This window comes from Leptodactylus fuscus, chromosome 4, assembly GCF_031893055.1.
Source record: "Leptodactylus fuscus isolate aLepFus1 chromosome 4, aLepFus1.hap2, whole genome shotgun sequence".
NCBI classification, from domain to species: domain Eukaryota; kingdom Metazoa; phylum Chordata; class Amphibia; order Anura; family Leptodactylidae; genus Leptodactylus; species Leptodactylus fuscus.
Genome location: NC_134268.1, coordinates 157958068 through 157972110, shown reverse-complemented (window position 1 = coordinate 157972110; position 14043 = coordinate 157958068). Strand labels below are relative to the sequence as shown.

At 41.8% G+C, this 14043-nt stretch overlaps 1 protein-coding gene across 1 annotated transcript; it reads right to left on the bottom strand.

Moving 5' to 3' along the window:
• Window positions 1-1350: 1350 nt before the first annotated feature.
• CTNNB1 (catenin beta 1) lies at window positions 1351-13831 on the bottom strand. Its single transcript, XM_075271254.1, has 16 exons — window positions 13557-13831; window positions 8609-8657; window positions 8249-8476; window positions 7919-8172; window positions 7527-7765; window positions 7086-7287; window positions 6729-6873; window positions 6482-6585; window positions 6050-6388; window positions 5472-5630; window positions 4825-4944; window positions 4513-4663; window positions 4173-4294; window positions 3543-3603; window positions 2324-2547; window positions 1351-2233 (listed from the first exon to the last, which is right to left on the bottom strand). Exons 2-15 carry the CDS (start codon window positions 8619-8621, stop codon window positions 2339-2341), a joined length of 2346 nt encoding a protein of 781 aa, XP_075127355.1. The 5' UTR covers window positions 8622-8657; window positions 13557-13831; the 3' UTR covers window positions 1351-2233; window positions 2324-2338.
• Between the last annotated feature and the right edge of the window lie 212 nt (window positions 13832-14043).

The window sequence follows — 14043 nt, the reverse complement described above, 5'->3', positions numbered from 1 at the left end:
GTATAAGTACTCCAAAGTGTCAATGTCTCCTAGTCCTGCTTGTTGTGATTGTATAGTGCCATTAGACTAAGAGTATGTCCTCACATTTTGCAGGTGGATTTAGTTGCGGTATCAAAAAAAAAAAAAAAAAAAGAAAAGTTTTTTTGATTTGGCTTTTGCAAAAATATAAATTTATTTTCTTTAAATACTGACGCGAGCAATGAACAGTAAAAACACATACAAAAAGATTATTTGTTATGCAGACATCTTGGCAGTCAAATTAAAGTGTGCCCCTAAATATTTGAATTTGAATCAAGTTGTGTGAAACATTTTTAGATTCCATGTTATACACCAAAAAAAAAAAAAAAAATTCTAGAAGTGCTTCTGATTTGCCACCAAACCAAGTCTACCAACACATTATTTTAGATTTGCAGCAGCCATCCCACTTGTACATGAGGGCTATGAGCAGAGTGTCAATAAGGCACAGCATCCAGTCACAACAGGCAAGGTCACAGCTCATCTGCTCAGGTCACACAGCAGGTCTAGGAAACTTGCACAATGGTCTGGAGCAGCTCTTTTTGATTTGACCTATGGCATCTCCCCAAGAATCCCTCAGTAGCAGCTTATAGACTTTAAAATATAGCCAACATGGCGGTGGGTAGGGGGAAGAATATATATATAAAACTAATAATTTAACATTAGCTGCCCAATAGGTGTTTCGTTTGAGCCACTTTTACCAAAAGGTCAGTCTTCTGTAATAAAATGATCTATAAATTTAAACCTCTGCCCTGATCTTTCATTGCCAAAATAGTAACCAGTCCTAAAGGGGAAGGGTGGGAGTATTTACTAGAACTGAAGACCCACCTCCTATAATTGTATGACCATTATTGTAACCTCAAGGACTCCAAGAATGGCACATTCTCTCGAGAAGAAAAAAACAAGATCCGATATATTGCAAGGAAACAAGCTGCTTCTCTTCTGCAAGTGGAACTGCACCCCATTCACCAAAGCAACCCAATGACTGCTGAACCACAAGGTTATGAATCAACGCCAAAATTTCTTATTCTCCAATGTCATTCTACATTATTAATTTTAGTATTGATGGGAAGTGCCATAGTAATAAAAAGGGCCAGTACATTCCAAATACACACCAGCCCTTTAACAAATCTGATCAGGGGGCAGTAAACTCCCGCCACCCATTATACACTTTAGACGATTGGCCAGTCAAGCCATTTATCTGCTTCAGCATATTCGTATACAGTTACATTGTTTTTCCTGCCTCTTACATATATACCATACGAGCATAGGTCAAAACCTTGATCACAACGAATCCTCCAGAGAAATGATATTTGTGCTCAGACTAGACACATCTGAATTTAAAAATAACTTTACTTTGTTCATTCCATTTACAAACATATAGGTTCGTTCCTTAAGACCACAGAAACCCATTCCACATGGACTTGCTTTAAAATAACTTGACACAGTAGAATGCATTAAAAGTCCACTTTAATTCTTCTGAGCCATTTCATGATCTGTTTTCATTAAGCATCTGTGGCCTCAGAGTACATAACTTTGGGATAAAAGGCAACTGGTAAACTGTCCATTACAGGTTCCAAATAAGTTCTTACTGGCCCCTACCCAGACATATCCCAGATAAAAGCTTTGATCAAAAATCGATCCACCGGCTTATTTTAAGCATATTAAAAGTAAACTATTTGGACCATTTCTATTTGTCTATGTTTTTATACAAAAAAAGGCTACACAATGTTCCACTTTATTCAGGATACAATTAGAGTGATTATGAATTAGTGTTCTACACTTACTTGATCCTTAAAAATTAGAAACCGCTTTAGCAATATGCACTAACTGAACACTACAGAGACTTAAAATGTTACTGCAGAAAGGAAAAGAAATCTAAATACTAAGAAAAGCAAGCTAGGTCAGTACCATTACAGAGATAAAAAAAAATAAAAATAAAAAAAAGTTATTTAAACAAGCAAGGCTAGTGTTTGAGAAGTTCCAGCTTGCGAACAATTCTTGTGCATTCTTGATGTACGAGTCACTTCCAAAATCCATTGGTATTGTTCCTCCGACCAAAAAAAAAGGACCAGAACATAAAGTTAGCTTCCATTGTTCCCATAGGAAACTCAGCTTGGTTAGTGTGTCAGGCACTTTCTGAGATAACCAGTCCACCCCTCGAGCCCTCTCAGCAACTCTACAGGCCAATCACAATGCAAATTCATTCTGACAATAACTGCAAGAGGGAAAAAAATAAAAGTTAGTGATAAGACACCAATTGTAACCTTAAGCAAATTAGTTTAATCCAGATTTGTGGCTTACTTACCGAAAATAGATATATTTACAGGTCAGTGTCGAACCAGGCCAACTGATTGCTGTCACCTGGAGGCAGGCCATCCATAAGATCCTGAGCATGGCCTAAATCTGGCAAGCCATCAACTGGGTATTCTGCGCCAGGATGATGTCCTCCCATCTCGTGGTCCATCATTGGGTCCATTCCCATTGCATCTTGCCCATATCCACCAGCATGGAAAGATCGGTAGCTTGGATCTGCAAAAATATGTATATTCTGAAATGCCATATATGCGACTATACACACACATCCAATATTTATCACTGTATAACAGATGAGATTCCCTGAGCTCAGACCACAGTCCTGAAGCACCATTTAGGGCCTTTAAACATTCAGCACTGCTTAGATGTCAGTTATATAGGATATTACAGAGGACCTTTCACAACCTCAAACTCCATCTACATTTCAATCAGTTCTTATCTAGTAGTAGGGGAGGGTTATACAGATTCCAGCAGAGCTCTCCCTCGCCTCTACCATTCGTAAGCAGTAAGTGCTGTTAGTTTAGGTACCAAATATGCCATTTAGACCGTCTGGAGGGAGGGAGCAGGAAATGGGGTGAGACTGAGCTCAGAATCACACACCCCTTGTCTGTGCCTGCCTGACATTGGCCCTCCTGATAGTACAGAAATCCCAAAAAAAAAACAAATAGCATTGATTGCTTGAGAATGGTGGCGGCTAGAAGCAGGGGAAAAAAATAAAATAAATTCTAACTTAGTTTCCCACATCAATGGAGCAGTTACATTACGCAGAGAGATCTTGCCAGAGTTTAATAAAGGTTGTTAATTTTTGGATGTTACTTTAGAACTGCTTTCGAGGCAAAAAAAAAAAAAAAAAAAAAAAAAAAGTGATCAGTATAGCTTAACAAAAACTAGTTCTCACTGCCACTCAAAGCCCAAGTACAGTCTTTTCTTACACTTCCTGGCTGGAGAGTCACCACCGAGTACCTGAACAGCCACATCCTGCTTTGTTAAAGACCAAGGTGAAAGCAGAGTCCAGAAGGATTGCACTTTTAGTTGGAAGTGTGTAGGGGGGAGGGAAGGTGGGGTGGAAACTGAGAAAAATCCCTAAGATGCAGATATTCTGTGTACATGTATGTAGACAGGCATTCTTTTCATAAGGCTCTAGTGTGACAGCTGTGCTTTTCAATAGGTCAAGTGAAAAAGATGCAAAATTCAAAAAAATTCTAACTCACCATCCTGTCTGTATGCGAGTGGTTCTCCTTGGGCACAGATATCAACACCTAGGTCACCAGCCTGAATAAGGGACAGAAAAAAAAATAAAATAATTGGCATTACACTTGAAAAACAAGAGTATAGAGGATTATTAAAAACAAAAGTTTACTACAACCCTTCACTGCTAGTCAGGTTGTAGTCATTTGTTCTTTTAACTAAATCCAAGTCTTGGATATAATGATCTGTCACTTGGTTTGATATGTTTCAGGTGCTCAGAAAATTCATCTTGCCGCCATGATAATGTAGAGAAAATTTCTGGCACTCAATTTCAATGAAGGAAAATCATGCAAGTTAGCATCCAAACAAACGTTTCAGTCAAGCATGACCTTAATCAGTAAAACGGATGCAAAGTAGGGTGCACATCTGGGTGGATGAAAGAAGCAGTGGCCACCACTTCCTTCACCCACCCAGATGTGCACCCTACTTTGCATCTGTTATACTGATGAAGGTCATGCTTGACCGAAACGTTTATGTTTGGATGCTAACACATTATTTTCCTTCAGTCTACTTGAATGCAAGTTTGACATGGGGCATTTGGCTCTAGACATTTGCAACCCTTTCAAGTAAAAATAACCTGCAGAAAAGTTTACCTCATTCCAAGGCATTGGCTCAGTTCTGAACAGAGAGCTTGTAAGCTCAACTGACAAACGCTTCTTGTAGTCCTGAGGCTTGTCTTCAGACATACGGAATAGTACAGCTGCTGCATATGTTGCTGTTGGTAGGAAGGGGGGAGAATTGGCTTGTGTCAGTAGAATTAACTCCATTTTTGCAGCTGCATATTAAACTTCAGGCTTTGATCATGCTTTACAAATTATACTACATTGATTTACTATGCGACAACTTAGGATCACTTAGTTCTGATATGCCTTCCATTCACAAGTTTTAAACTAGAAAGAAGCTGTAAAGGTTATGACCATATACTGTACTCACCAACTCCTTCATTCCTCGAGTGAAGCAGTTCTGTCAGGGGAGCGGTAGCACCTTCAGCCTCAATTGCTTCAGCAGCTTCTTTGTCTTGAGCCAGTTCACAGAGCACACCAGCTGCTACCCTTTGGATGTTTTCAATGGGAGAATATAACAGCTACAAAAAAAAAAAAAAAATTAAAAAAAATATAAAATTTGAAAGTTCTTTGTCACAATGAATCATGTCACATCAGCATAGGGCGAGTGCAGTTATTTGTTATCTTAAGCGGAAGCTGCAGTACTAAGACTTGATACAAATAGCCACCGGTTTACACTTACCTGTACAAAAAGTGGAATGGTATTTAGCCCCCGGATAACAATTCTATTGTGCACATCACGAGCAAGAATATGTAGGGCCCCTGTGCACCCTTCAACAATTTCTTCCATACGTACGCCCTCCTAAAAAACAAAACAAAACATAGTATTGTGTTATATAGTGCAGGGATAACACTGCAATATGCCTATGGTGTTGTGATGCAAGGTAAATGGTCAGACTCGTCAACACTCTTGCTTATGTGAAGACAAGTCCGGTCAATGTGTATTGAGGTTCTGCCACATGGTTGCTTAAAACATTGTTCTCAACCACCGCAAGACAGTAAAATCATGTGCAGAAGAAGGACAACTGTACCAGATTGGTACATGCATAGTAAGGGAGTTGAAGTTTCTAGATCCAAAGCCACAACCATGGGGGGAAAAAAAACAAAAAAAACAAAACCCAAACACCAAAAACATGCAAATATGGATATATAACATGTGAAATAAATTGTTTAACTTTTTGTAGAAACAAAGATTACTACAGTTATCTCAGTCTGTATTTGGATCTTTGTTTAGGTAACAGCTGCTATCTAACCAGTGTAACACTTTCATGTTCTGGTATTGTAGTTCTTAAAACAGAAAATGTTTAAGCAGTTAACTTCCCAACATACCACAAACTGCTGCTGTGTTCCCCCCATAGATGTGCGACGTTGGGTGTCCTGGTGTGCACGAACCAAAAGCTGAACCAGCCTTGGAATGGCACCTTGTTCACGCAAAGGTGCATGGTTAGCTGGGCATAATGCAAGGTTACGAATCAAGCCAACAGTTGCCTAGAAGAGAACAGAAATAAGAACACTGATATATTACTATGATCCAAGTTAATTATAGGCTCATTAGACAGAAGCTTAGAAAAACTTGTCCTGGCTCAGTATTATGTGACAGGCTGTAAGACAACTGGCTAGAGTAGAAGCGCACTTCTTTGCTCTATCCACATTTAAAAAAAAAAAAAACAAAACAAAAAAAAAAAACTGAAGTTAGACCCCGTGGTTAAGCCCACTACCCTGGTTATTACTGATTAAAAATTGGAGATCAGTAGGAGATTTAACTCCGTTCTGAAAGATTAGTGCGTTTCATAAACAACCAGAAAATGCTCCAGGTTGTCACAGTGAAGGCAAGATTGGGTCTTACTTTCATCATTTGTTTCTATATTCCAGGTTATATACTGAGATATTCTGCAATATTAAGTTACCTTAATGAGGGGCCAATGAGAAGGTGGGTGCAACAATTTCACCACCACTGGCAGGCCATAATGGAGTCGCACTGCATTCTGAGCCATCTCAGCTTCCTGGTGCCTGCTTGTAAGATGACGAAGTGCACATATAGCAGGTTCTGTGATGTCCTCTCTATCACCAGCACGGAGAACAGTGCGCACTAGTGCCTCAATACCTCCAACTTGGCAGACCATCATCTTATTTTTGTAGTTGTTGCATGTAAGATTGGACAGAATACCAGCTGCGCAAGTTACAACATTAATATCATCTGATCCAAGCAGCTGAACTAGAGTTCCTAGAAGACCTTCCATGCCTTCCTACATAAAGAAAGAAAAACTGAAATCAGAAAAGGACGTTCAAGAAGAAGAGCCAAGAAAGACTAATCCACAGACAAGAGTACGAAAACACACCTGTTTAGTTGCTGCATCTGACAGATTTCTTAAAGTCCAGAGACAATTCTGTACTAGACGCTGGCTTGGGTCAGTAAGGTGCAACCCCAAAGCTTGCATGCCACCTACAACACCAAGACATTGTAACTATTTCACAGGAATTAAAGCTCAATGCTGCCAAGTTACACCGTCAGTCTTTGCCCTGACAAACACAACAGCAAACTTGCACAATTTTTATATAAAAACTTCTCAAGTCAAATGAACTCACCAGCTTCAACAATAGCAGGTTTATTGCTGGAGCAGACTGATAACACCTTTAGCACACGACTTGTGGTCCACAGAAGTTTCTCATAACTGTAAGTCCTCATTATTGTAACCAATGCCTGAGGGCCACCGCTTGCAAGAATTATTAACTATAGAGAAAAAGAAAAATAGTAAGATGGCTATAGGGAGAAGAAGCAGGTCGATACAGGACACAGAGGACTATTACTGTATTGTTGCATATCTATGACCACCAGCAGCTGATTACTTGTCCATGATCTAACATGGAGAAAAATGCAGAATCATTTTCTTGCACGTTCACATGACCATAAGACTCAACATCTGTGCAACTAGTATTCCATACCTTGCTCTCTTGGTTTCCATAGGCTAATATTTGGAGACAATCTGTTGTGATGGCTAAAAACTTGACATTAGTTTTGTTCAGCAAAGCAACCATTTTCTGCAATCCACCAGCCAAGCGAACAGCCATTTTTGCTCCTTCTTGATGCAAGAGAAGATTGTGCAGTGTTGTGATTGCGTAAAAAAGCACAGAGTCCACAGGTGACCTGAAGAGACAAGCATGCAGAGCTTATGTTAAAGCAGTTGTGAAGTATAGGTTTCTTTACCCCACCCATTTTTTACTTTTAAATCTTTATGTAAAGGTTTCTGAGGGGTTGAGCAATTAGCCATAACTGGAATGCAAAACATCTTAGATATTTTATTGTAGTTTATTAATAGCAACACCCAATGAACATTTCAATTTAATGCAAAGTGGAGATTGACACTGTTCACACTCATGACATACCCTAGCATTTTAACCAGAGCAGGAATGCCTCCAGATTTGAAGATAGCCAGCAACCCTTCACGATGATGAGAAAGGTTGTGAAGAGTACCAGCAGTACACCTTGCCGTCTCAACATCATTTGTGTTCTGCATGGTACGTACAATTGCAGAAACCATCTGTGGAGAACGCATAATGGCATGGCGGGAAGCTTCTTTCTTTGACAATTGATGAACCATAACTGCAGCTTTGTTAACCACAACCTGGAGAGAGGAGGGGGAAAAAAAAAAAGTTTAGAAATGCTCCTTGAGACAGCTAGAAATAATGCACGTTGAATCCATTTATTATAACCCTTATTTGTGTCGACAGGGTTTTTCACAATGCAAACACCTCAGACTACACAGGCATGATCTTACCTGGTCCTCATCATTAAGCAGTTTTGTTAATTCAGGAATAGCACGAGTAGCCAATTCAGCATCATCTTGGTAGTTTATCAAGTTGACCACAGCATGTTTTAGCATCTGGGAAGGTTCAGCCAAGCGCTGCACATTTGTAGGATGAGCAGAATCAAACTGTGTGGAAGGGATTTGCATGCCTTCATCTAGTGTTTCAGGAAACATGGCAGCTCGCACCCTCTGGGCTCTGGTCATTGCGAATTGCCCATCAATATCTAAAAACCAGGAAGGAGTTAGTACTACGCAGAGCCCCACTAACAAATAGTAAAGTGTTTGAGGTATTATTCTTACCAGCCACTTGATCTTGAGTGAAAGGCTGAGAGAAGCCCTGTTCCCATTCATACAATACTTGAGAGGTGTCCACATCCTCATCATCTGGATTTCCCTTTCCACTAAGAGATGGGGCAGTTGTAGTTGCTCCAGAATGAATTCCAGAATCCAGATAAGACTGCTGCTGCCAGTGACTGACAGCTGCCTTCCGGTCTGGCTCCATTGCCATGTCAAGCTCCATTAGGTCAGCTGAAAGGAAAGAAAAATATCCAAATATAAAAAAAGACCGATTTAATAAAAAACTAATATCAACTCACTAAAATTAAAAGTATACAGTTGCTATTGAGATCACTAGAAGAGATAGGATATGAAGCTAGTCACCTTGAGTTGCCATGTTTCAGTTCAGGAAAGACTGCTGTGCTGTAGAAGCCTAAAAACCAAGAACAAATAGATTACTATACAGAAAACTCATTCATGGACAAAATAGATCTATTGCTACATAGCTATAACCCTGCTGAAGACCCTTGTGCATGCAAGGTGTCCACCACCATCAGCAATCAATAGTCTCAGCAGACACATGGATAGCACCACAGGCAAAAGCCCTCTCACAGTGACCAACAAACTAACAATATGGCATCACCCTTTCCACACTTTAGGGGATGTTACTAGGAGTAACATCTACATGAATAAAGAGTACATCTACACAACAAATTCAGTAGCAAGTTTATATTTTGGGAGTACGCCGTCTCAAATCCATGGAGGTAAATCCATGGCACACCCATCCTTAAATGGACATAACACGGGAGCACCCATGGTTACATATGTAGCTGTCTTAAGAGTAGTCTCAAATTCTGGCTGCTTTTAAGGCAAATTTAGATTAATTGCCCTCTCAACTCACAGAACTGACCTTACACTGCTGCATGTTAAATTCTGAAAACAGTTTTGTTAGTTCTCCCTGGTGATCCCTTGGCGGTGAAGCTAGACTTTCTCCCTGAAGTGAGCCACTTCGTGTGTGCACAGCAGCTGAGATCTCAAACTCTAGCCATTTCTCTCAGCGTCAAGAAAGCCATTTGTACCAGTTTTAGGAGTGGATATTGTTAATTGGAAACTCAGGAAAACTGATGTGAATCTGATGCACTTAGCATGTACAATGAGCAGCCCAAGTTAGCATGAGATCAGGACTGGGAAGCAGCAGGTCCATGACAGTACTGTGGTCATACGGCATTAGCTCAACTACAAGGGGATCAGAAGTCCATGACCTATTAGATCTGTTACTGGTATTAAGTTTGTGACCATCTCCTAGAGAATTCTATCAATACACACACCACAAAAAAAAAATCCTCCCCCATTGACTCAGAAGTGCGTCTTCAACAGCCCAGGATACAGACTATCACTGTCCTCTTCAATTGTAAAAGAATAAAGTGTCTAGACAATAGTACAGTAACAGTAATGTGTACAGTAAGGTCTGCAATCTAAACTAGCAGTTGAGTTTATTCATATTGTAGACCAGCCAGGAGGCTACACACCATTATGCTGGGGAAGCTAGCTTTCCTGGCAATGTTTATAGGCATCATTTAGAGCCATGAAAGTCCTGACAGACCTTGTCAATGCTGAAGACAGCGACAATTGACTGCAATGGAGACACAGAGATTGGAAAGAAATCCGGTCACACCACCCCATATACCCCAGGAACACAATGTCATCTCTTAGCACAAAAGCAGAAGCCTTAAACTAGGTTATAGAAAGCTGAGCGCGGTTATTGGGAGACACTATTTCCATCACTCTGGTTATAGTCCACAGCTTATGTCTCAAACACGTAGAGATTGGTCTAGTAACACTGCCAAAAACTTTAACATGTGACAGCAAAAAGATGAAGGAATAGCCACTGTTCTAGACCTAAATTCAGGGTCACAAGATGTTAACAATGCCCTTAACACTTATTATGGCAGTCAGAGAAAATAAGACCAAGCTATTCCACTACTACAACATCTCAATGTCCACAAACAGCTATCTGACCATAGAAAGCAAGTGATAGGCCAATTTCACACGTATCATCATGTACTGAAAAAATTGCACAGAATGAATGGTTCAGATGGACACTTTACAGGTTACTGAATGAGTCCCAGTGAATCATGGGAAAGACTGGTTAAGCAGAGAACAGATGAGATGGTAGAGACATCCTTCACAATGTGCTTATAGAGTGCAAAGCTGGCAGTTACCAAGTGATACCAGAAGATTGCCACTACCTTAAACCCATAGCAAAGGAAAACGTTAAACCCAAAACTACTGTAAACCAGTTTCTTATAAAGACCGTACAGAGAAAATCAAGCCCAAGTCTACCCTGTCATAAGACCCAGTCATAAGGCTGATAACTTGGTATACCACCATGAAGAACTGGGGAATGTTTATGGGTCTGGATTATGGGACCAAAACAGTCAGGGTAACCCGGGGAGAACCCAGGCAATTGGTGACCGATGTCCTGTCTCCACCCCAAGTCCATCAAGCAGCCGCCCTAGTTTCTAGACAGACTAAACACTGCGGCAGGATGTCCATAAAGGGAGTCTCATTCTTCACATACATGAGATCACCTACAACACAAACCAGTCACATTCCCCAGTGGGGGTGGGGGGGGCAATGTTTGCCATCACTATTCGGCTGCCTGCACACTGGAGGTTGTGGTACTGCTGGATTATTCCTAACCTAGGTAAATAAGCCCCTATTTATCTCAGTGTTGGATGTAAAGTAAGTTTAGGTAAGATTATAAACCAATCACAGGACTGGCTGAGGCTTACAATAAACATACTTGTAGCCTCCACATTTAAGCAGAGTTTTCCACCATTTTTGATAGGAGACCTTAAGAAACCTCATGACAGCTGCATTTTACTAGGTTTCCACACATACCCACTGCAAGTTCACACTGGGTCATTCCATCAAAAAAAGTGTTTTCTCCCAGGGTTGCAAGAACTGGGTATCTGTGTCCTCTGCTTCATCACCACAATGGCCACAGCGCTCAATCATTGACTGATGGCCAAAAGCTGTACTGCCATTGTCTGTCCCATAGCACTGATATAGTAAGTGTGCATATTGGACAATCCGGTCAGACAGGTTACACAGGGCTCCCACTGATCAGACGCAATCCTGTGGCTTAATAATCTGAGATTGTGGACCAGCCCCTTTATTCGCAGTGTGCCATCTCCATCTGTGCAATCTTTGCCACAAAGGCACACACTGCTTGTGCCTGGATATTTTTCCTCATCAACACTGCAACATGGTAAGGATATTGCAACCAACATCCTTACCAATCACAAGTATGACTGTGCCAAAGCATTGTATGCCCATATGCCTACAGACCCTACCAACTAGCGCCCCAGCCTCCCCCAGTGGAAAACGTCTGCCGCTTCAAGGCTTTTACCATTTGCATTTTATTGCGAAGTAAATGGATCTGTATGTCTAAAAGTTTGCTGCTCAGCCTAGGTTTGGGGGATTTTTACCTCAAACTGGAAGGTCAGCAGATATGTTGCCAACCAAAACTAAGTGTCTGACTGCAGACAACACAGGAGGTTCAGACTATCCTCCATTCATTCCGGGCCCTGAAAATTAATATGGTCAAGATATTTGAAGGCAATGTATACACATTACACAAGATACTAATGCATCTTAACGTGCTGTTACTCAAGTCACATCACTCTAAAGACCCCCATACCAGACACCAAAGAATTAAATAGCTAGTTAAAAAAATAAAAAACAAACATACAAGCACATGTAGACAGTACAAGTGGTGGGACTGTTGTTCCCAATGGCATGGTGAAAACTGATCTCTTATTACAGTCCTGCTGAGGGGCCACAAGCCTCACAATTGACTAAACCATATTAACTTTCTAACCATCTACACCAGGTACAACCATATAGCCCTGGTTTAAAGAATTTTGTGTAATGTTTTTTAGGATTTAAGACCTATACAATATATATATCCATCTAGGAACGAACAAAACATTGCTGTATGCGCAAGCAGGAAATTGGAAACCTATCTCAGATGTGATAATATATAGTCTACACTGAATGTCTACTTACCCTAGCACCTAATAAGATCATGCCAGCTTCTGGTATTGTTTGCTTCTACCCTACAAGGCAAACATGACACCAAGCAACTGAATCAGAGGCAACACTGAACTTCCCCCAAGTAGTATTTGTCTATTTGGAAAGTCATATCCCGGATTGCAGGACAGGAATTGATAAGTCAACAGGAAGCCTTATAGCACAGATGAGAGCCATCTGGGAGCAGCCATGGAGACCCTGATCCTCACATTACAGACCATAAGGCTGTACACCATCCTGCAGGAAGTAGATCAAGACTACAATAGAGTCATTCTGCTTCTCATTACTAACCAGGCTCTGCATCTTCTCACTGTAATGTGACCTGAAAGTTGTAAGGACTACGCAGTACTGAACCACCACTCCAATATCAGGTGACCCAACATCCACTGTATGTGGAGAGCCAGAGATCTCAGCAGTCTGGGTATGGACTGTTTATTATGGGCGGATAAGAGACATGACTTCTGATGCTTCCAGCAAAAGCCATTTCCTCCCAAGACTGCAACATTCCTCCTCCATCTTATCCAGTCATGTGAAGGGTCTAAGGCGGAAAGTCACCCCTGTGATGTTAAAGGAACGATGCCACAAGAGCATTACCCATTACTAGGACCAAACCACAAGCAATAAAACTAGAGAAACCGCAACTCCAGCCATCAAGAAGTGAGATAAGAGAGTCCGGAGCACAGGATTACTGGGTAGCCATAGTCAGGCAGGAGAGATGTGCTGCAGGCAGGAACTCTGTATAAGGGCAGGGGGAGGCTCTGACTGGCTGCACCTCCGCCCTACACAAAGCCATTTTAAAAGAAAACTCCACTTTGGAGAGGATCTCATGTTACAGCTCAACCTCAGACAAAAGTAAACAATCCCCGAGACAAAGAGCAGCTAGGACAGAATAGTCTACAGAGAGATAAGGCTAGTCAGCCCGATGCTGCAGAGGTAAACACTGCACCTTCCTGACCAGCACATACACACACACCAAGGACACAGGACTGCACAAGAGCGAGCACCTACCTCAGTGCCTGTGTACGGGGCTGGACACTGCACACCACCCACACATTAGGCCTATACAAGAGGTGAGCAGGCTACAGAGAGCCGGAGCACAGCACAAGATCGCTGCCATCACAAGGCAATCCACACCCTATGGCCCCTTATATAACAATACTGACATCAGGCCGAGCCCTGATCACATACTAGTCCAGTCACAAGGAACATACACAAGCCACAGCCGCATACGTACCGCTCAGTCCTAGAGTCCAGGTCCCGGCTGATACAACAATATCGCCCGGTGTTGGCCTCCTCCTCCTCCACCAACCCCCGTTCTCCTTATGTCGCGTCCCACTTCAGGAGTCACGGTACATACGGTTCTGTACCAGGCAGGTACTTAGCTCACACGGTAATGTTTATACGAATCCCCGTTTTAACAATTTCCCCCGTGGTTTCCCGTCCGGCCGCGCACCTCTCCACTCTCTCCCTCCTCACAACGCGAGGCTTAAAATGGCGCCGCACACTCTAGTTTTATAGCAGGGCGCTTTGCCGGGTCTGGTGTATCCTTCCGCCAGCTCTGCGCGCAGCAGGAGGTAGTGAGAGAGCGAGGGAGGGGCGGAGTAAGACGAAAAGTAGTCCCGCCTACTCTTGGTTTCTGCTGGTGTTGTTAGGGGAGCTGTAGACTTGGCTGGTGGAAGTGGGGGCGACTACAAGACCTCAGACTGTGCTGCGTATACACC

Bases quoted from the DNA above. Each gene is read 5' to 3' on its own strand.
- CTNNB1 (XM_075271254.1), bottom strand. The intron at 8,173-8,248 runs GTAAGAATAATA...CCTGGTTTTTAG, and splicing joins CACTCAAGATCAAGTGGCTG to ATATTGATGGGCAATTCGCA. The intron at 3,604-4,172 runs GTAAACTTTTCT...TCCCTTATTCAG, and splicing joins AGCCAATGCCTTGGAATGAG to GCTGGTGACCTAGGTGTTGA.